Source organism: Haliotis asinina, chromosome 1 (genome assembly GCF_037392515.1).
Source record: "Haliotis asinina isolate JCU_RB_2024 chromosome 1, JCU_Hal_asi_v2, whole genome shotgun sequence".
NCBI lineage: Eukaryota > Metazoa > Mollusca > Gastropoda > Lepetellida > Haliotidae > Haliotis > Haliotis asinina.
Window position 1 is genome coordinate 76,794,855 of NC_090280.1, and position 24,058 is coordinate 76,818,912.

At 38.8% G+C, this 24,058-nt stretch overlaps 1 protein-coding gene across 1 annotated transcript; it reads left to right on the plus strand.

Annotated features, from left to right (window-relative positions):
• Window positions 1-155: 155 nt before the first annotated feature.
• LOC137297342 (uncharacterized) lies at window positions 156-22,808 on the plus strand. Its single transcript, XM_067829354.1, has 19 exons — window positions 156-420; window positions 1,240-1,359; window positions 8,922-9,039; window positions 10,244-10,360; window positions 10,613-10,739; window positions 11,999-12,172; window positions 12,379-12,462; window positions 13,050-13,178; window positions 13,635-13,744; window positions 14,619-14,774; window positions 15,291-15,382; window positions 15,968-16,048; window positions 16,821-16,953; window positions 17,751-17,881; window positions 18,354-18,460; window positions 18,908-19,010; window positions 19,476-19,618; window positions 20,143-20,320; window positions 20,836-22,808. Exons 1-19 carry the CDS (start codon window positions 259-261, stop codon window positions 20,959-20,961), a joined length of 2,391 nt encoding a protein of 796 aa, XP_067685455.1. The 5' UTR covers window positions 156-258; the 3' UTR covers window positions 20,962-22,808.
• The last annotated feature ends 1,250 nt before the right edge of the window (window positions 22,809-24,058 follow it).

The following is a 24,058-nucleotide window of genomic DNA, read 5'->3' on the forward strand; positions in this document are numbered from 1 at the left end:
AAAATGAATATGTAGTGTTGGCATATCGTATTATGACCTAACTAAATACAGTCTTTTTTTCTCAATTAAGAACTCATCTTGTAGCATTCTTACTTCCTTCTAATTTACGTAGGACATACCGGAAATGGGCACGCTACCACTTGCAAGCTCCTAACATTGCCTTTCAACGCAAAGAGAAAATGGTTTAGCTTATTTCTACACTGTGTTGATTACAAGGATTTATTGTTTACCACCAAAAACTAGGAATGTAGTCTAAAAATGTCACGTAAAAGCACAGAATTTGTCAGTGTACTTATCTCCGACACAAGTCACGGAAAGATTTTATTAGTGAACAATGATAACAAGGGTTTATGGCTGCCAACAGCAGAGAGGCACAAAAACGAAACTCTGAAATCCGTTGCCCTGCACTTGGCTGAAGAGGTACGCTTTCATGACTCACACCAATAAGATCGTCTGCATGAAGTGAACACCGCTGACTTTTACTGACTTTTACAGGTCACACTGAAAACTAGTTTATCCACTATTTTGCTTTAACATGCGCATTATCTGGACTCAATTATGTAAAATTGTGTAGTAAGAATCTTCATGTTTAACAAGATACCAAAGAAAATGTTTCAAGGAAGTAAACCGGTTCAGTGATATCACAGACATTTATATTGTCTATATTCAAGACTTCATGTCACGGAATATTATCCCACAATCCTCCAGAGTTAAGAAATGTACATTCAGATTTTTTTCCTTTCGATCAGTTATTTATACTATTTTATTATTCTTAGGCCTGACCCGTGAAGGTCCCGGGGTAGAATAGGCCTTCAACAATCCATACTTGCCATAAAAGGTCACTGTGCTTGTTGTAAGAGGTGACTAACGGGATCGGGTGGTCAGGCTCGCTGACTTGGTTGACATGTCATCGGTTCCCAATTGAGCAGATCGATGCTCATGTTGTTGATCACTGGATTGTCTGGTCCAGACTCGATTATTTACAGCCTGCCGCCATATAGCTGGAATATTGCTGAGTGTGGCGTAAAACTAAACTCACTCACTCACTCTTAGGGCCATCATATCTAGACATCTCCTGATCTTGATCTATCATAGTATAAAATGTATGTTAAGTTTTGTGTTATATATCATTAGGATTCAGATAACTTGAGAATTCATACATTCTATATTTAATACAAATGACATTGACAGTGCTGTCTAATTAATCAAAGTAATCTGAGACCACTTTCTTTCCTTTAGGTATGTGGACAGAGGATAGCTTTGAAAGGCGTATTACGCACCAACATCACAAGATTTTCTCACCGACCTTCATCCACACATGTCATCTTTCTTACATCACCCCTTACAAGCATAGAACAGGTTAGTAGAAATTTGGAATTTAGTCAAATACTAATGGCATCATGAATGTATGAATATTCGATGGATTGTATTGTATTCCTTCATGAATTCAGTTCACTATTTGTGATCACTAGAATGAAAAAAATATAAACTTTGTTAATTCTGGTGTCCCCTGCCATGATATTGCTGGAATATTGATTAAACCTGTGTAGAACCATACTCACTGACTCATGTTAAATTACACTGTCAGGATGGTAGAACATGTCAAATAAAGTACAGCCAAGTCTCATTAATTAGACCTTTGTTTATTTAACAATATAAGTTGTTCACTGGTCGTGAGGGGGCCATGGGCTCATGTACCCTTGAGGTTTGCTTATGTTCCCCGAGGCCGTATCTTACAGAACACCTGAATTTTAATTTTGAACTGTTTGAAGCACTTCTGTTGAATGTGAGGCGAATTGCCATTTTGCAGACGACACTAGGTGAACAGATTTAGAGTTATCTCCCTTCCATTGATTTTCGATCGCAAAACATCGGTAATTTCCGTGCTTGATGCGTGATTCAATGTTATTCAAGGTAAAAAAGTACTACCATGAAGCACCAGAAGAGTTCGGAATTCTCAGCGGTGTACATCGAAAATAATACATTGCCTTTAAGCGGGGTACATTGAAAATAATAGAATAGTGCTTAGAACATCAGAAAGCAACATTCATGTGTGAGGTAAGATAATCAGCTTTATCCTACACTTTTGTATAAGTGAATAAACATAATTTAGTCTCATTTATTTAGTCCAACATCCTTGTTAATCTGACAATTTGCTGTGAAAGGGACAATGTTGGATTAGTGGGACTTGACTGTATTTTGTCATCGTTTCATGGAATAATCTGAACATTACATCAGCTGCTCACTTGTTATTTTATTGGTCAATATTTGTAATCATTAACCAGTATATATTCACCTCATAGTGGATTCATTGCAGCTCTTCTACAGATGTGTCTCTTGGGATGTTGCTGGGGACTAATAGTAATAGCATAGTTTCCCTATCCGAATTTTTGTCTTTACCATTTGTTTTTATTCTTTATAATGTACATTATTTTAATAACAATATATGAATCAGCAAAATTTATTGATGATGGTTTACTACACTCACTAGTCCTGTATCATATTAAACTTCAGACCTTGAAAGCATGTGCATCATCAACCTTCTGTGTTGTTGTGTGTATCATTATATGCCGTAACAAATTCACTGCACTGATGAAAAGAATCAGTCAAAGGTTTCATGAGTTCATTCAAACAACCTCTCAGAGAATATAGAAATCAGTCAATTAGAACAACACCTGTGACAAATAATTGTTGTTTGGTGCTGAACATGTTTGACGGTTGCATTCTTCAGTGACAGAAATTAACCTTATTTTCAGACCGGCCTTTTGGGCCAGTAGGCATAAAAACTTACTGGCCCATGCTGTTTTCTGCTGGCCCAGTTACAAAAATGAGGCTGTAAAAAACTCATATTGAATAACTGTAGTGGGGCAAACACATTTAAATGAATATTTTGAGGCTTTTTATCAGTTATCAGAAGAGAAGATACACATGGAAGTCTTTCCATCTATATAATCAGCAGTGACACATACCTTGTCACCCTGCGGGCAACCAGTAATAATTCACCCAGACAAACTTCTACTTGCCTTGGGCCAGGGGGCGAGTGTTATCACTGATTCTTTATCTTTTGTTGAAATATTTCAGTTTAAAGAAAGAAGAGGTTTGTTGTGCATATTGTTGGGTTATGGCACTTTTTTAGATACCAACCAAAATACATGGTAAAAGCAATTGCTGTTTTAGGCATATTAAGCCTTTTGTTAAAATTTAAAGGCATAGTTAGTGATTTAATACTTAATAATGATACTCAAAAAATCTGTCATTAGATTTAGACTTAGTTTCAACTTTGACAGATAATATGACCAAATACTAGCTGTAAATAGTCACTGGCCAAACATCTGAGATTTTACTCTGTTTGTATGGCGGATATCAAAGACAAATATCATCTCTTATATATATGTGGTGCTTATGCCAGTGTAAGAAAGAATTAAATTCTGCAGAAATATTTGGGTCACCCTGCCAAAATGTGTCTTGATATCAGATACAAGGACACTTTTGAAAATCTTCAGTAAACTATATTGTGACATCATCAAGATGTTGAAACAATTGTTTTATTTTCACATTGCCAGATATATCTGTACAAACTGAATTGAAAACATCTTGAATCAGTCAATGACCATAACTTTCTAACAAACAGAAAAGTCAAGACGATTTGGTTGTCGCTAAAGTGACCTGATGAAAGAAATTACCGTTTGGCTTTATAAAACATACATGTTTTACTGGCACACCTAAAACATTTTCAGTCAGTGGAGTTAGCTGAATGGTTTCATGTTTGTATACTCTGAGAAAAAGACGATTAATGACCGTCCCAGTTTTCAATATCGAAAACTTAAAATTCATATTATGATCTACTTAACACTTCAGTACTGGATTTGGGGATGTTTCTTAGCTTATTTTGTCGAGTACAAGAGTTTCATGAATTAAATAGTCATGAAATCTAATGAATTATACCTTTCCTGAATGGCCAGTAAATCTTCCATGTAGACCTGCCTCCTCACACTTTGTCTTAGACATTTTCTGCAATGTGTGTATCCCAACTTTCTGTTGTGAATATCGCAGTTTTCCGTCCTTAGCTGCCAGAGGTTGCCTGTAGAAGGGACCGTGGGCCGGTATTGCTGCCAAGTAGGTCTTGAGCAGTCTCACGAAACATCGAGGGTTGTCAGGTTGGGCATATTGCATGATATCCCTGAAACAAACACTTGATATATTCACTCCTGGTGACTAAAATGGTATAAACATACTTCAATTCAAACTTCGAATGTGATTGATACATTTACTGTCGAAACGAAAATGTTGTTTTCACCTATTAAATATTTTCTAATGAGTTTTCACGCAAACTGCGTTTTGTCGTCTAAACGCCTTTTGGTCTAAATGTGCCCATTTCAAGGTTTTATACGATGGAACATTTTTGAAGGTTCAAATTAATAAGAGACATTTTTAAGCCAGAACATGTGTTCCTTTCTCAGTATACATGTAAGGTAAATACTCACTTGAACTGAATCTTTCCACATTGCTTCAGCCCGGCCTGATTATATTTCGTGACATGCCCAATGAATAGCACGTATTCTCCAACGGAATACCGGCCAAACTCAAATTGACTCACTTCCAGAGTGGCATGTTCATCGGCCGCCCTTAGTCCAAAAACTTTGCAGTTGTAGAAGTAACCTGCATGTGGCAGACCACTAGAAGTCTCAGAAGAAAATGTTCCCTTGGCCCACAACATCTATCCTCTAAAGGCATGACAGGCTCTGCCTTGCTTAAAGACAATCCAGTACCCTTTTGGTTGATTTGTTTCATCACACCATCAAGAGTGGCACGAAAGTTACAGAATTTGTGGTTATTCATATCCATGAAGTTTAGATCTGATCTCTTGCACACGTCATGCAACTAGCACCATATACCGATACAAATATTTTTGACCGACAGTGCGGGATACATGGATCCATCTTGTCGTTTAATTTCACAAATAAAGCGACACATCCAGAAGTTGAGGGCGTCTGCGGGAATTTCTGCAGAGAGAGGAGGTACAAATACATGCCGCTCACTTGCAGCTGTATCTTGTTGAGCTATTCATGTGTTTCTGTTTTTCGCCCACGAGTCATATATGTTGACACCATTTAGTATTCTGCTGTGTATTTTGAGGAATCCGATTTTGATCCAAAGCTTATATAAATTCACCGGTCACTGGTTCACCAAAGTGTCGTTGCTCTTGACTAGATGTAAGTTTAAAGTCTTCTCTATCCTTAAAGTCAATTTGAGACAACTACTCATCTCCATCCATATCGAACTCCATGGCTCAATAAAGATATAACACCTGTTTTGCTTTTATGCCTGAATATTGCACGTGCAGGAACGCCATGCTCGTGGATTTTGGATGAGCCAATCAAATGACTTGCGAAAACTTTCTTACTACTACAGATTTCATTCACTAAAGTTGGAGGGGCCCAAATAAGGTTGTGGAAATTCACAATGTTTTGAGAATTAATAAAGATATATATTCTTTCCACTCGGTATTAATGAGATGTAGGTCACTTACTACCACAGTTTCCTTGTTGCATTGGCAGGTATCAGGACGGTTTTGTCCGGGGGGCCCGTCCTCAGCTTCGCCTGTTGACCTGTTGCTTTAATTCACTTTATAACTCAACATGATTGATTGAGTGAGTGAGTTTGGTTTTACGCCGGTTTTAGCAATATTCCAGCAATATCACAGAGAGGGACACCAGAAAATGGGCCTCACACATTGTACCCGTGTGGGGAATCAAACCCACGTCTTCGGCGTGAAGAGCGAATGCTTTAACCACTAGGCTACCCCACCGCCCCTCAACATGATCGGATTGCATTACATTTACTCTTTGCTAATTGGCTGCATGGCTTTCTGGTAATAATAATAATAATATGATGTTTTTAGTGTTGGGATTTGGTGTTGGATTTGTGGTGTTGGGAATATCATAATTGATAATTGTTTTATTACAAATGATCAATCATCAAAAATAATTGCTTTGTGTCATTTATCAAATTTTCATGTTCTGTTTGTTAATGCACAATTTTTGGGGTTTTTTTTCAAATTGTCCAAAAGCTTTTGGAAATTTCGCATGTTCAAAGAATTACTAATATGTTAGGAACATACATTTCCTGGAGTCTTTTAAGTTGAAATTGAATTCAATCTGGACTTGGAACGAGCTGGTAGTGGTTATGAAATGTAAACTTAATGACACAGGTAAACTTTGAAAAATATTGTTAATGCGAACAAGTGTTCCAAAATTGTTTGTGTTTGATTCTGAGGAAAAAAGATGGATTACTTAGACATTGAGGTGACAGTGTTAATTTGTGATGACAATTTGTGATGACAGTTTGTGATGACAATGGCCAGTAACCTCATTTCTGCCAAATGAAATAACAGATGTCATTCACGTCATATCTTCCCACGTAACCTCTGTTCTAACATGGCCATATTTCCCGGTTCTCACACATTCCCGTGGCGGCAAATAATCAGCATTAATTATCTCCCTTCTTTCTATCCAATCAGAACATGTTACATCAAGTTAGATCCAATATGGCAGCCGCCATGGAGTTAGTTGATCGGTACATGAAGGATACATTCGGTATTACATGTTTACCTGAAAGTCACAAACTATCAATAGAAAGTGGGGCCACAACTGTGCCTCCTCTATGCTGATGTTACACTGTTACGGTTAAGAATTTACCTTGACAAACCTGTAAGAAATCCCCCGTGAACCAGCAGAACATCTGAGTTAGCTGAAGACTCATCAGAAAAAGGCAAAATATCCTTCAAAATCAGAGAGTGAAGAGCTTCAGTATCCCTCAAGATAATAGTGGGCCATGGGGTAGAATTATCTCCCATAAGTGACACAGAACCCTTATACACAAAGGGCAAAAACTCCTTCCGAACTACAGAATCTGGAGACTTACTCTCACAGACAGAACTCTCCTCAGAACCACCTGGAAAGAAAGGCTTAGGTGCGATGGACACAAAAGCATTTGGGGAACCTGTAGCCTGATTTTTGAACTGGAGTTTGTAACATGCAGACACCAAATGACCTGGCTTCTTACAATACGCACAAACAGGATCAGAACCACTGATAGTCTTAGGCTTAGACTGAAAGTATGTGACTGCTTGCCACTAGAATTTGAACCTGTTCTAACACCAATGTAACCTGCATGTCCTTAAGTCTTAACCGGGGAAAAGCCCTTTTGACCAGAAAACTTTGTATTACCCGGAGACCTAAAAGAACTCTTGTGAGTCAAACAATAATCATCTGCCAACATTGCTGCCTCATGTCAGCATGAACACTCTGCTTGAAATGTTCCATCAACACTAATTGTCTCAAACCGTTAAAATCTTTGACCTCCTTAGACCCACACCTCCTGTCAAACAATGTTTCTTTTTCTCTAGCAAACTCTACAAAAGTCTCCTTGTCCCTTTTGAGAGCATTTCTGAATTTCTGACGATAAGCCTCAGGTACTAATTCATAAGCTTTCAAAAGTGTACTCTTGACAAGATCATAATCTGAGCTTTGCTGTACTGACAAGGCTAAATAAGCATCCTGAGCTTTACCCTTCAAAACAGTTTGCAATGACATAGTCCATGACTACCTAGGCCACTTGAGATTTTCAGCAACCTTCTCAAAATGTAGAAAATATTTGTCTACTTCTTTCTCATTAAAAGGGGGTACAAGCCTAGAATGCCTTGCAATATCAAATGAGGAAGAATCTGAGGTCTTAGAAAGGTTTTCAAGTTTTTTCAGAGCAATTTCTCTATCAACTTGCAATTTCTTCAATTGTATTTCTTTCTCCGTCGCAAACTTTTTCATTTCCATTTCTTTTTCCTTTTCTATTTCCATCCTTTTGATTTCTATTTCTAATTTTTTCATTTCCAACTGGTCTGAACCTTCCTCTGGCACCATTTCCTAAACATCATCTTAAAACTTTTCCTCATCAATATAATGATTCAACACAATTTTCAAAATCTGAAATTTCCTCATAGCACGTTTGGCATCAAGTTTGAGATGTGAAGAAATTTGAAATAAATCTGATTTCCTCAGCTGACTAATTGTCTCAGAGTCAGGGGACAATACAAACTTCTCAAGTTCAAACACCATTATGCTGGTTCCACAATTCACTTGTGCAAAATTGCAAAAATTTGGAATATATTTCACAAAAAGGCCGCAAATGTCTCAAATGAATTCTATCCCGGACGAACCCCCATAAGATCATTACCGATCAACAAATCGACACCCGGAACTGGGAGAGAGTCAAGAACACCAACTTTCACCTCACCTGAAATCAGATCTGAGGTCAAATTCACAAATTGGAGAGGAGCAGAAGAATTGCCACCTATACCCTGAAGCAAATCCGCCCACATGGTCTCGTATTCTTTGGCTATTAACCAATCAGATTTCGACAAATTTGTCTCAAGGGTAACAGTTTTCAGTAATACTGATGACACAATCATCATGTCAATAAGTAGGGGATAATTGTACTATGTTTTATGAATTGGGAACATACACTGGTGATTATATAGCCGCAAATTTAGTTGTATTTGCAAATGCAAATTTAGTTATAATGGTGTCATAAATCTTCTCCATCATCTAACAGTGATGGGTCAACAGCCTTCCTGTTGAGAGTAAGTTGTTTGAACTTACAGTTCAATTCTTGTTACTCTTTTGTCTTTTTTAATGCAAATTCCATCCATTTTAGCAGGATACGGTGAATCAGTTTTCAAATTGTTCACCTTTATGCTGATTATGATATATGGTCTGAAATTCATACCATTCTCCAGTAAGAACTCATGTTGCCTACTAAGCTGAATTAGAATCATTAGTAATGATTCTCATTCGATGATATTTCCAATTTATCAATTTATCAGGTCACACAGAAAGGACTTAGAGGCCATTTTGTATTTTCAGTATCCAGACACCTCAGTATGGTTAACAGAGAAGGACATGGAAGAGCAAATGGCACCAGGGATGGAACCAGGGCTTTTAGGCTTTGAACCACTCCGGCTCATTCAGCAGCTCAAAGAAGGTGAGATGCCATCTTCAGGAAACACAATATTTATTGATATATTCATTGAAAATAGCTTTAAATATCCAAATTATGAGAAACAGATCATAGCAACAATAAATAGCTCAAAATTTAAAAAAAAAATAATTGAAATAATGATAAAACTTTTGAAAGGCTTTGATAGATACTTGATACAAGAAAATGGTGGAAATAATGAAAATATAATCAAATTAACCAGAAAAATCTAAAAAATTTGAAATGGTAAATGAAAAATTTTGATATAAAAATGTATATCCATAAAGGCAGCTTCAAACCTATTAGCTTTCACAGATATTTGTTAACTGAATCAAATAATAGAAACCTGAAGTGTGCTTCTGTATATTAGGTCTTCTCTTGTTTTCCCAGATTAAATGCATTTGAGGTTTTCACTTCATTAGTAAGACCTCTTCCCAAGTTTTTCTTTTCGTTAGTAAGACCTCTTCCCAGATTTTACTTTTGTAAGTGTCCTTTCTTAATTCTGTTTGAACATCAACATTCAAATGATATAGGAGTGCTTGAAATCAACTGAAAAATATGTTTCTAAATAAGTTCAAAGTGCAAATATTTTACGAAGCAAGATTAGATCTGCAACTTTTACAGACACAGTATGCAGTAGGTCTGTATGCAGATGCTCTACCACATGGCCACTAGGCCGACAGAAGAAGTGGGGTTGAATTATTTATTTGTAGTTACTGTCATTTAATTGATTTTACTTGCGCTTCAGTTATTGTTATGTAACTTTATTAAATGATCATCTACATTGTAATTATCCATCATTGATGACATATATGTTAGAGAAAACAGTTTTCCTCGGTTTTGGTAGACAATGTAAAACCACTGGGGTAGGGAAATCCCATGGGACAGAGATTTGGGTTGAAATTCCGTTAATGGGAGAGAATTGTGCACTGTTGTCAAAAAGATCAATTTGAGGTAATTAAATGTCGTAATGAGTAGTTTTAATGATGTTTTTTTTTTATAATGATGTCAATAAATGATTTATGTATTTGTATCCCCCTAGACTGTATGTGATCTGTATATATAATAACAGTGTTGTCAGTAGATTTGTTCAGTTGATGCAAACTTTCTGGCAAAGAGACTATAATACAATTCTGCTACTGTTGTTAAAAAATTGTGTGGCTCTCAAGATGACACACACAAAGATCTGTAAATCATTTTTTTATTTCAGATAACTGCCCTGTAGGGAGCTTGGTGGAGAGTGGTGTCGAGTATATTGATGGAGGAAATGGCACCCAACTCACGCCACAGGAGACGCTGGTCAAGTCAGCCAAACTGGCCAAGAAAGGTCTGACGATTTCATGTTCATCCTCACTATTTCAGTGTCTTATTTGTGCAATGTGTCATGATAAATATCCTGAGCCGACTGAAACCCCAAACTCTAACACTTGTTAGACTTTGCATAGATAATCTGTTACTGTCTGAACATTGAAGAGCATGTGAGTAATCTGTGACAGTCTGAACATCAAATATATGAGTAATCTCTTACTGTCTGAACATTGAAGATCATGTGAGTAGATTGTTACTGTTTTATTTCCAGAACAAGACTTGCTGTTTGAAGAGTTCATTGACTTCTGCCACCCGAGCCACTCAATGAACTACCTAACGTTCGAACGATACATCACTACAAAAGGAGTGAAAGGTGGCAAACCGCTCCCACTGTTCAGGTAGTTGTTCACACATTTATCAAACTGTTGTTAAAGAGATGGCTGTAAGCTTGGATCAGGCATGTTGTTGTGCGTGGTTGTTTCATGCAGAGAATGAGAGTTTTACCTCCCTGTTCCACATAGCTTTTTAGCAGTAAGTGATTGTAAATGCAATTAGAACAGATGTACAGTGTGGTCAGCTTGACCTGATCAAGCGAATACTAATGCATTACGTGACCGTGTCACAACTGGTTGGCCCTGTTATTTTGAAGGGGTGCACATTTGTCAGTTGATCATCAACATGTCCGAAAAACTGAGGCAAGGTTGCCCTTTAACATTCTCTGCTCCCCTATTTAATGAAGTGAACTCAACTTGTCGTTTGTGCCACTTGACCTCCCGGGTTGTGCATATGTAGAGTAGCTCAGGTCAAGCTGAACAGGCTGTACTATGATCATAGTGCAAAGATTTGTTTTATACATGGGGCTAGATCTACATTCCAGGTTTGGTCTGATAAATAGAAGGACTGTAAAGGTCTGAATCATAAGACAATGGTGGTAAACATTAAAAAATGAATCTCTTCAACTTGCAAGATCTGGTGGTCAGACTCGCCGACTTGCTTGATGCATGTCATCGTATCCCAGTTGTGTAGATTGATACTCAGCTGTTGACCACTTAATTGTCTGATCTAGACTAGAGTATTTGCAAACCACCTCCACATAGCTGGAATTTAGTTGAGTGCAGTGGTCGCAATAACCACCTACCTGGAGACTCGGGGCTGGTTGTTATTGTATCGAGTCGGCAGTTTCAAATCTGTGCAGGCCCTTATGGCCTTCAGTGAATCATCTGTCAGTTATTTTTCAGCTTGAATGGTTCCCCTTTTTTTCTTTATTAAAGTTCAGGAATCATACAAGATTCATCATGTTATGATAACTTACAGTTTCACATCCTGGTTTTTCAGTACTGGTCGTCAATACCAGTCAAACAAATAAAAACTCCTCCGTGTGCCATAGGCTCCTTTTGATCTTGCAGAAACAGTGTGGTCTGTTTCCTTTTATTTGGCCTGCATAGATGTACAGCAGATTTCATTTAGGGCCTGTAGATTTCAGAGCCTGCAGGTAGCAGCAGGCCCTGAGGGCCAACTGGTAAATTATAGTATCGCAAACAGTGACTGAGTGTGGCATTAACCGGAACAATAATTAAAATACATGATAAAACTCTGTTTTTTCATTATAGAACAATGCTTCCAGCATCATCATAGTGATTTCACACTATCCTTGCAGAGCATTTGATATCCACAAGAAGAACTACCTGACGTTCAAGGAGCTCTTGTTGGGGCTGGCGTGTATGGAGCCATGCACGCAGCACGGCGGCATGCCAGCTGAGGCTCGTTGTAGATACATCTTCAGATACTACGACTCGAACAGCGATAACTTCCTGCAGTTTGATGAGTTCAAGTGAGTATTGGATCCTTGTAGAGTAGGTAAACGTGTGCTGTGGGCATTTTGTTAGTAGCCCTTGCATACCCATGAAGATGAGGGTTTGAGTTGCATCGGTTTAAATTATGCTCCATTGAACTGTAGCAAAGTTTTATATCTTCTGGTAGTAATATTCTGTCTCAGTAACTCGAAGTGTGCTGTACAATCTTCATGTATATTTTCAGAGATCTTGTTCAAGATGTGCGGCACTTGAAGGGCCTCCCTGTTGATGAGCAATCAGTCTTAGAGGATGCCACAAACAGTGCTAAGTAAGTCTGTCTTACTCACAGAACGAAATGCTTTATTTACATGAACTGAATGCTCTTATTTAAGATAAATGTATTGTCATTCAGGTGATCTAGCTAGGAACTTTGTTTGTACCATTATATTTTCTGGTTCAAAGAACTTGTGAATAACATTCAGGCTGGGTACTTGGAGTAGTCTTCAGATTGGGTTTCAGCAACACATTCTTGTCGTAAAGGGGTGACTTATGGATACTGGTGGTTAGGTTCATTTACACCTTATCCCAATTGTGCAGATTGATGTTCAAGCTGTTGATTAGAGGATTGTCTGGTCAGTCTCAATTATTTACAGTCCGCAACCATAGGGCTGGAATATTGCTGAATGTTGCGTTAAACAACCAACCAAGTCGAACACTACTAAGTAGGGGTGCTGGTAATAGGTGCATCATCAGACCAGATGTGTTTACGTTATTTGAGAAAATAAAGTGTTGGAAATTTTGTATTTTATTGAAATGTTGATGTATTTATTTCAAGAATTTGTAATATGATTTGAAGTGAAGAATCCCGGATTGCAGAAGTGGCGTTAAGTTTCATTCATGTCACTATGATTCCAGATTGTTTGGTGCTGACACAGTGGACAAGCTGCCTCTAGCTGAGTTTCTCATCGCGGTCGGACAGCTCAAGTTCCGTGGAACGTCGGTTCTACTTCGCCTTCCTGTGTCTTGTACAAGTAATATGAAAAGGTATTTATCATTACTTGCTGAAGAATCTTGATTGGCTGATGGATAAATTTTTACGGTTAAAACAAGCAGTGGTCGGCTTGGAGTCACTGTATTGTGTGTGAGTAGGGTATTCATGCTTAACTGTGGCATGGTATCTCTATGAGCTAGCACTCTAAAACCATTTGAAGTCTGGACTAGTACAAGCAGGCACACCTGCACATGCACGCATGTCATCATATGAGCAAAATATTCTTAAGTACAATGTTCTGCTCAATTTCATCTCACTTCACCTCACCTGACTTACGTTTCCAGTGCAACTGTCAATGCTCTTCTCAGTTTCAAGTCATTGAGATGGTACAGATTGTTATTTGAGCTTGAACACATTTTTCAAGAAAAGATTCTAACATACAACATATTGTCACAAGTTTGACAAGGACCTCCACAAGAATAAGAAACCACATTTGTCGTGACTTTCAGCATCAGTACCGACAACAACAAGTCTGATGACAGTGATGAAGAACCACCTTCCAAGAAGACAAGACCCAAGCTGATCAAATCCTCACAATGGCCTCTAGATGTAGAAGACAGTGAGTTATGTGATGGAAAGGGCAGTTTCATTAAAATCAGACCCATGAAACTCTATGTTAGCATTGGTCTTCAGCAGGCTATGTGTGTCATAAGAGGCGACTAATGGGATCGGGAGATCAGGCTTTCTGACTTGGTTGACACATTCCATATCTATATCTAAATACATGGTAGCTGGAAAATTGTTACAATTAACATTAACTTACTCACTCACACACACTGTCCCACTCAATTACTCACTCAAAATATTCACTCACCCACCCACTCACTCAGTACACCCATACTGTCACCTCGGGTCTCACTTTCTTTCTCACACTTTTGCCCTTCTACCTACTCACCCAGCCTCTCACCCACTCACAGCCACTCTCTCACCCACCCACCATCTCACCCACTCACTTTCTCACCTACTCTCTCACTCACCTTATTACCCACTCTCACTTACCCTCTCACCCACTCTCTCACCCACGTTCACTCCCCCACACACCCTATCACCCTATCACCCTCTCACCCACCCACTCAACCAGCCTCTCACCCACCCACTCAACCAGCCTCTCACCCACCCACTCACCCATCATCTCACCCACCCACTCAACCAGCCTCTCACCCACCCACTGACCCAGCCTCTCACCCACCCACTGACCCACTCACTCACCCATCATCTCACCCACCCACTCACCCACTCACTCACTCATCATCTCGCCCACCCTCTCAATCAGCTTCTCACCTATCTACTCACCCATCACCTCACCCACCCACTCACCCACTCACTCACCCATCATCTCACCCACCCTCTCAACCAGCCTCTCACCCACTGTTCTCACTGGTACTACAGTTTATGGTGGAGATAATGATGGATGTTCTCTCTGTGTGTTGCAGCAGGCAAGGTAGACCCTGTGTTCAAGCATCCCGATGGACGAGCTCCCCATGCAGTGAGGATGTCCCCCTTACCCAAATATGAGCTGGCGACGCACACAGTCAAAGTGAGGAGGACAGGGACACTTGCAGACGTCATGGCCCTCTGGGATCTACAGGGTCAGTTAACTGTGGAATCATCATCACAAACCATATATTTCATAAACAATTCTTCCCCATTCCATTCTCATCCATGAGAAATTCCTCACCCAAATTTCTGCTCTAGTAGTTATCAGTTTTCCTTGAATGCTCACCCAGCGTGGTGGATGAAATGATTCCTATTTGATCCAAGGTGTTGCCCTCTTTCAAGAATTTTATGTTGCCTTATGGACTTAATTGTGTAAACATTTTGAGATCATATTTCTAGTTCCCACATGAGCACAGTGTCTGAAGCGTATTTCTGGTGTCCCTGCTCTGATGTTGCTGGAATGTTGCTAAAAGTGGGGTAAAACCATACTTACTCACTCATTTTAGAGTCTTTCTGATGGCTGTAGTATTTATTTGTAGCATGTTCTGGTTTCATTCATAATGTGCTGAAGGTTGTGTGAGGGCTTTTTGGATGATATCAGAATGAGTAGTCATTTTCCAAAGGTTTTATTACTAATGAGCAGATGGTTTAATTTGTCCATGGCGCAGGTACACCAGCAGTAAGTGGAAGTACAGACCACCATCTTGAAGGAGATATCTCTAGATTTCAACGAATGCCCTCCATCGACTCATTCAATCAAGTAAGTATATTCTTATATAACCCATTCAGGATACCCAAGAATGGTCTTCCTGGGGGATTTAATGTGAATTACATACACTATATATACATGTACTCTGGGCTTGAGGCATTTGATACTGAATAAAGAATCTTGAAAATAATACTAGAATTGGTGCTCAGAAATATTTTCTAGATGTAGGAACAATTTAGTGGACTGGATGGTCAGGGAGGCTTGGTACGTTGTGTATCAACATACACTCATTTCGCGGTTCATTCTTCATAACATCAACCACTAGATTTCTGGTCCAGGGCCTACAGTTTTGAAACTCTCTTAGTTCTAAGATAGTCATAGGATAATGTTAATGTATGGCACTTACCACTCTCTTACTGCTAAGAGAGCTTTGAAAATCTAGGCCCGGACTAGAAATAGCCGCACATGCTTTGATGTAGCTCAAATCCTGCAGAACACAAAGTGGATTCGAAACATACCACAGTACAGTGACGTTTCAAAGAATTTAGCATAATGTGTAGACTTCTTACTTAATTCTGGTTATTCCAGTTTTTTGTCACAAATTTATGTCTTACATTGTCTGTCCCATACTTTCAGCGATCTCATCCTAATGAAATGCTGACTGGACTTCGATATTTTGAGAGAGCAATCAAGGGAGAGAATGGGGGACTCCCCAAGGTAAGACCAAAATGTAGAATGTTTCTTGTCTTCACGATTGGTCTAAACTCACATGAAAGTATGACAGAGCAGTATTTTGTTTTGTTTTTGTTGATGTGCTCATTTGTTACAACAGGTTTTCATTTTAAACATTATGGGACTCAACCTTACAAAAGTACTAAAATCTGCCAAAATGCCAGAATAACATGCTTCATTTGTGTATTCAGAGCTCTCATTTCTTGGATGAGTGAGTGAGTGAGTGAGTGAGGGAGTGAGGGAGGGTGGGAGGGAGGGAGCGAGTGAAGTGTTACACCACACTCGGCAATATTCCAGCTATATGGCAGCGGTCTGTAAATAATCGTGTCTGAACCAGACAATCCACTGATCAACAGCATGAGCATTGTTCTACGCATTTGGGAACCGATGACATTTGTCAACTAACTCAGCGATCCTGACCACCCAATCCCATCAGTCGCCTCTTATGACAACCATGTGTTACTGAAGATCAGTTCTAATCCGGATCTTCACGGGTCTTCAGTCCTTGGGAGCTGTGCCACTTTACACTAATCAAAGTATTTTGTCAATTTGTGTCTGTGGGAGCTGCAGTGACTGAGTGGGTTAGGTGGCTGACTCTGAGGGTTTGGGTTCAAATCCTCAATGGGACTCAACCTAACAAAAATACTTGAGTCTGTTCTTTACTAAAGTACCATAATGCCAAATATCACATATGCTACATTATCTCCAAACCTGCTTCATGCATCGATGTCAAGAATGGTTATCTATTCCATTTCAGCCTGCATTCAACTGGGGCCAGGTTGATAGAAATGCTCTTGCAAAGTGCCTTCTGACGTTATGTCGTCAAGCTAAGGACATCCTTAGCCAGGAACCGCGACTGCTCAAGCTCAAGTCTCCAGTTTATATACTTGGTAAGAACTACACTGTAAGACACTTCAACCTTCTGAAATTTGAATGAATAATTGATGCATGGTTCATCACAACCGATCAGTCATTGAAACTAATTGGTTGGCATCATTTATCAAATCTTTCTGACAGTGTGTTAATGCACAAAAAATCTAGGGAGTTTTCACTGTACATATTTCACATTACATTTCAGACTTTTTCAAATCTGTGCAAATGTTTTCAAAAAGCAAGTGTATCATAAACTGTATTATATTGTACACTGTTACCAAGATATCAAGTCATGGTTGAATTTATCTTATAGACTTCAGGAAATTTATCTTCCTGACAGACTAACATCCTTTAAAGATGTGAAATTTGAAAATGTAGTTAGTGCAATTTGCAAAATATTCTTAAAGTTGCTAAAGCCTTGAAAAGGTCCTAATTGCCAGTGACTGAAATTAGATAATTAGTGAAAAAAATTATGATTTTTTAGAAAACCAAAATGTAAATAACACTTTACGAAAACAGTTAATTAATCTCTGTTGTGAAGCAAAACTTTCCTTTCACAGTGATGTAGATAAGATTATATGTGTTCCTATACATCCTTAATCTTCTTATTTTGCCTTTAATAGGCTACGAAGAGGTCTTAAAGCTGCAGCTTTTCAGGGTTCAAGGCCAAACACTCTCCAGATAATACATGATGTTGTGTTTATGATGATTCACTAACTATGTAACATGTCTCTTTTGTGATGCTAATGATCACTAAATATCAGGTGTTAATGCAAGTGATGTCCAGATAATGCATGACATGTTTCCGGTCAAGGTGATATCCATGGCAACTTCAGAGACCTAGTGAGTTTTGAGAAGGCGTTGTGGAGGATGGGTCCTCTCCTCACTCCTGCATCCTTCCTCTTCCTTGGGGACTACGTCGACAGGGGCGAGTGTGGGATTGAGGTGAGCATGCCTTTTCTCATGAGGTGGCTGCAAGATTGATGCTGTGATGGTAATTGTAAACTCAATCTTCCATACATCATGTCTGAGGAAACACCACTCTGATTGGTCAAACAGACACAGCAAATGTGATAATGGTGACACTCTAGAACAAATGTTGATAAGAAACCTTCCTGAAAGTCAAATGTGAAAACTGGTCTAAGGCTTCTTTGAGTGGCATTTCTGGTGATAACGACAAACTTTATGGATTAGCAAGTTCTTATTCTGGTGATGTGATGTGATGTGATTTCGATACAAATTTTTGTATCCTCAGGCTGTTACCTCATCCAATCTAAGGATGAAAAATTGAAAATATTACAGTAATGTTGTCATCTTATTGTTAAAAATCACTGTCATATTTTTAATTTTAAAATCTGATTACTACATGATAAAGAAACCTAGACTTGCTGTTTAATGAATGTGATCTTGTTTCCAGGTTGTGTCTTACCTCCTGGCCCAGAAGCTTCTGTCCCCAAACAAGTTCTTCCTGCTCAGAGGCAACCATGAACTCCGCAGTGTTCAAGAAATGTTCCATTTCAAAACGTAAGCAGCATGAAGTTAGGAAATGACTGATACTGGGTGAAACATCCACATGTTGATCAGACTTTACTAGACAGTGCCCAAACTTGCTGTTTCGAAATCATCCTTTGGGACCATTTGCACTTGATTTTACTGCTGCTATGCAGACGGTTGATAGCTGACCTTTTCACAAAAGCCAAATGTTACTGGACACTGAATTTGTACTGGTAACTGATGTTGCAGACTGCACACCAGGTCTGTGATCTACTAACTGGGTGGACATGGACATTGTGATCATGTCTCTCGTTAGTTCTTACTCTTCATTTAATAAAGTTTAAACTATGACTTTTCCAAACAATGTTTTGAAGTTTTCCATAACATTTATGTTTGACAAATCTTATTTGGAGGATGCTATGAATTTGGTGATTGTATTGTAACATCTCGTGATTTGTGGTCTCCCTGTTATTGCAGTGAATGTTTAAGCAAGTTCGGTGACAGCGTAGGCCAGCAAATTTGGGATGCTGTCAATGAGTGCTTTGATTGTATGCCCATTGCTGCTACCATTGATGACAAGGTAATGCGTAGTGATGGACACAGACCAGCCTTTCATATTGCAGTTGTTGCCATTTGTTGCATTAATAATGTATATATTGTGTATCACAGTATATTACAAGGGTTGTTAGTCTTCTGTTAATTGTTATGGTATAAACCTGTATCAAAATAACCCTCATGATAAATCTGGCTTCACCCACACATTTGCAACTTCATAGATGTCTGCCATATTGTCTGATGTTGTCATGGTGCATATATCATAGGCACAGTTTACACAATAAGCTTGTTGCTTTTACTGAAAAATCAGTTGCTATTTTTTTTACTTTCATAATTTCACTCGTGGTTTGATTCCACCCATGTGAAGCCCACTTCTGGTGTCCCTGTCCTGGCATTGCGACAATGCTGTAATGTTGCTATATGTTGCTGTAATGTTGCTAACATGCTCACTCACAAACTCACAAGAGCTTGTGTCCAATGCCTGTTTCAGGTATTCTGTGTACATGGAGGTATCCCCAGTACTGAGCACGACAACGGCAGTATCGAAGCTATCAACAAGATCCCCGTGCCCCTGCCGGACCCCGAGACAGAGAGTCCCATGGCCTGGGAGATACTGTGGAGTGATCCTATCAGGTAAGTGGTGTCACCATGTCCCTGCCGGACCCCGAGAAAGAGAGTCTCATGGCCTGGCAGATACTGTGGAGTGATCCCATCAGGTAGGTGGTTTTTGCCTCTGCCGGACCCCGAGACAGAGAGTCCCATGGCCTAGCAGATACTGTGGAGTGATCCCATCAGGTAAGTGGGGTCCCTGTGCCCCTGCTGGACCCTGAGACAGAGAGTCCCATGATCTGGGGGATGCTGTCTAGTGAGCCCATAAGGTAAGTGGGGTCACCGTGCCCCTAGCGTAGCCCGTGACAGAGAGTCCCATGGCCTGGGAGGAACTATGTACTGCATGTGTGAAATGTGGAGCACATTCATGCCACATGTTTTGCATGTTGTTTCTGAGGGTGATTGTGTTTGGGTTATGTTATCAATGTTACCAGATAAATGAATCTGACAGTCACTGAAGGTTATGTATTGAGATTATGAGGAACATATAAACCTGTATACCTACACCTAGTGCTGTAATGATGGGGATCGCATGCACTGTGTTTCAGCCTTGACCTGGTGACCCCTGACGTCATGCAGGACCTGAATGAGAACAATGGGTTTGTGTTCAACTCTCGGCGAGGCACAGCACACTTCTTCAGTTGTGATGCTCTCTTTTCCTTCCTGGATCGAAATGGTCTGTCTCATGTGATCCGAGCCCATGAGGTGCAGGAAACAGGATTTCAGGTAATGGACATCCACCATATTTCAGGGTACATCATTGCCAGTATATTACATATCTACTAAATTTCCTTTGATCTGATTGGTTGAACTGGCACTCAGACTCCTTGACGCAGTGTCGTGTTAACTTCATGTGCAGTTAACATAACGGTTGGCAAACACAATTGTAAAGTCCTCATGCAATGTGTCTGTTTGCAACTGCACAAGATACCCTTTCGTGAATGTTGTTTGATGAAACTAAGATTGCATTCATGGAGGAACGCCGTTTAATTGGTGATAACTATAAGCTTGATACATAAAACTGAGTCTTACTTTAGTGGACAGCATTAGGAATCAGAAATGACTGAAGATAGATCTTAGTGAGGCCAATTGTCCCTTGACTGGGTATCTGGTGATTTTAGATAAATGTATCATTCAAACAGCCATTTTGTTCCCATGGCCATCACAGTATGTATTGTTTAAATAATTTTGTTTGTTTGAGCACAGATCTTTTGCCTAATATGATAGCTCTGCTTGTCCAGGTGCAGCAGCAGGGACGTCTGATGACTGTGTTCTCCTCATCTCGCTACTGCGGTGGGTCTAACGAGGCTGCATGTGTTCTTGCCGACAATTTTAAACTGCGAATGATCAGAATAGACACAACGTGAGGTCCCTACACCAAATATCATTTCACCAAGTGGCGACTCCATCCACCTGATGCTTCAGTCGACTCATAACTGAGTTCAGATCTGTTTCAGGTTTTCGAATAATTTGCATGGAAATTATCATGTCAAGCATGAAGAGAGTGTGACAATCTGCACAGATGTCTGCATTGTCCCTCTTCACTCACAGGGAAAGTGATGGATATCCAGAATCATTTGTTTCTTCGTTAGATCAGTTTCTAATCATTAGAAGTGGTTTTTAGGTAAATAGCTGTAACTAACAGTAAACAAGCTTGTTTCAAGCTGGAGGTGTCTGGTTGATCTGTAACGAATGTTTAGTCTAACTGTAGACTATCGTTTTCTGATCAGTGACTGATGTAGTTGAAAACTGTCTGTATAATGAGAGACAGCTAATCGTATTTCAGGCTGCAGCTGGAGCTTGCTGATAGCATGGCCTGTAGTCCAGCAGGGAGAGTGTTCATTCTATAGGTGTAAACCCTGGTTTGATTCCATTTTAATTCAGGAAGCCATTTTGTCATGCCAGAAAAGTTGTTCGGTAATGTTACTGAAAATATTGAACTTGTTTATGTTTGTGTTTTTGCCTTCTGTGTAAAAGGAGGAGGTGTTAAGGAATCGTCTCACGTGACTCTGAACCAATTATGCCAGTAGCATGATTGCTGTAACGAGCAGTCTCTCATATAGATAGATATAATTATGTGACTGAATCTACAGATGTTGCCATCAGAGTTATCTTTCCCTTGTTCCACTGAATTATTAGTGTTTCTTAATAAGCCTATCTAAAAGAGTTGAAAACATTATCTGCCATAATGTAGAAAACATCCTCTTTTCATGTGTTTATGATTCATAGTTGAATTTTTCTTTCATAATTAAGAGTTACTTCCCTTCAAATAATGGCCTCTTCAAATGGCATGTTTCCTGAGGAAGAAAGGATAATTACTAAATAGCTGTTCAGGATGGAAACAATAATGTCATCTGTTTGATAAGGCCAAAAGTTTGATAGTTTCGAACGTAGGGATTCTGGGAACACAACATAAAGTGGTGTATGAACAATGTGTGACAAATTATTGGTTCGGTTTCTGAAATCACTGTTGTGCATGTACAATAATTGTCTTGTGTACAATGAGATTGATATATAATCACAACATACAATGATTTAACTGGAAATTGCTCAATGGCACAGTTGTTATGATTTAGTTTCGCATTTGTAGTTTTCTTATTTCCAAAGTAAGTAGATTCAAACTGCATAGATTTTTGTTAAACATCTTGTGCTTAGTAGTGTAACTGGTAATGGCTTCAGAACTGAAGGACAGGTTGTAAAACAGAAATGTTTAATTGCTCATCCAGATACTTTGAAGGAGTGTTTTTTCAAAATGGGTATACTAAATGTTTGGACCATGCACAAATGTATCTAGTATTTCTAGTAAAAACTTAGATGACAGATTATAATGATATTTCCCACCCAATGGAAATTTCATTTAAAATTTGGAAACTTAAGAATGAAAATTTTCAGTAGTAATGTTTGAAAACTGACTTTTTTCTTATTGTTGCCAAAATGTAACTTTGGTAAAATCATGTTCAAAGAATGGTTACAATTAATAAAACACTCCCTAAGTTTAGCAGTGAGCAAATCGTTTGACAAAGATATATTCCTTATCATGTAATGTTGCATTTATTTGTACAGTATTTGTACATATCTTGGTGCAATGACTTTCTCATGTTTAAATGTTAGATAACACATTTTAAAAAATCTCTGGAATCACACATTTTAATGTTTCTCTGCCTTACCCATGTGTTTGTTGTTTTGATGATTAAAATGATTAAAAAGGAGAAATGAACAGCACCTGTTTATTGTAACATTTCAGATGATATGTCTGACCTTTTGTTAAAGTTTTTCTAAATATGAAGATATTGTTGGCCAACAGGTCCCTTCTTGTACCTATTCCTTTGTTAGGTTATCACTTCACGGGGTGGCATGTATTCATATCTGTCACTTATTTATGAATGTATTTCTGTTGTCATGTACTGAATCTAACTTATCAGAAATTAGGGCAAGAGGAAAAGTTGTATCGGTGTATGCTCATGCAACATGGTGGAACAGGGCATGAAGTTCTAAGCAAATATTTTCCATTAGGGCATGAAGTTCTAAGCAAATATTTCCCCATTAGGGCATAAAGTTCTAAGCAAATAATTTCCATTTGGGTGTGATGTTTGAAGCAAATATTTTCCAATAGGGCATGAAGTTCTCAGCAAATAATTTCCATGAGGGCATGAAGTTCTAAGCAAATATTTGCCATGAAGTTCTAAGCCAATATTTTCTATTTTCAAAACAGAGTTTATTTGTTATGTGCGGTGTTTTGTGTTGATGTTCTTGCCAATGTAAGATGTCCTGAACATGACACAAATGCATCAAAGTTTTCGCCATGATCACTTGCACTTCGGCCATTGTTGTGGGCAGTCCTGTATTTATGACTCAGTTCTACACTATCTTGATGGTTTTTCCATATTACCCAGAATATAATTTTTAATTTTCATATGTGATTTACATAAATCATAAATGTTACACATGAAGATTCTTGTTAGAACTGTTTTTCAGCAACCCATGCTTGTTGTAACAGGAGACTAAACGGATCAGGTGGTCAGGTTCACTGACTTGAATGAAACATTTCATTGGTTCCCAGTTGCATAGATCGATGCTTTTGATGGTAGTCACTGGATTGTCTTGTCCACAGTCAGTTAATAGTGCTCAGACAAACAAGCAAACAAACAACCAAGCAAATGTTAGATAGAATTAAATATTTGGGTGTATACTTCTGAAAAGAAGATTGGAATTGGGGGATACAATGATATTCTTTATCTTTTGGTGTATGGGGTTAATTAGTTGGGATGTTTGTATTTAGGGGTTGGGGAATAAATATAAGAGAAATGTAATAATAATGATCATGTGGACACAAATTCATTTAGAAATAACATGAGCAAAATCCAGCATTATAAACAGTGTTCCTGTATCTCAGAACTACATTTGTAGTTATTGTTTGTTGTCAAGATATTAAACTATAACAATATGCTGCTGTCTTAACATATG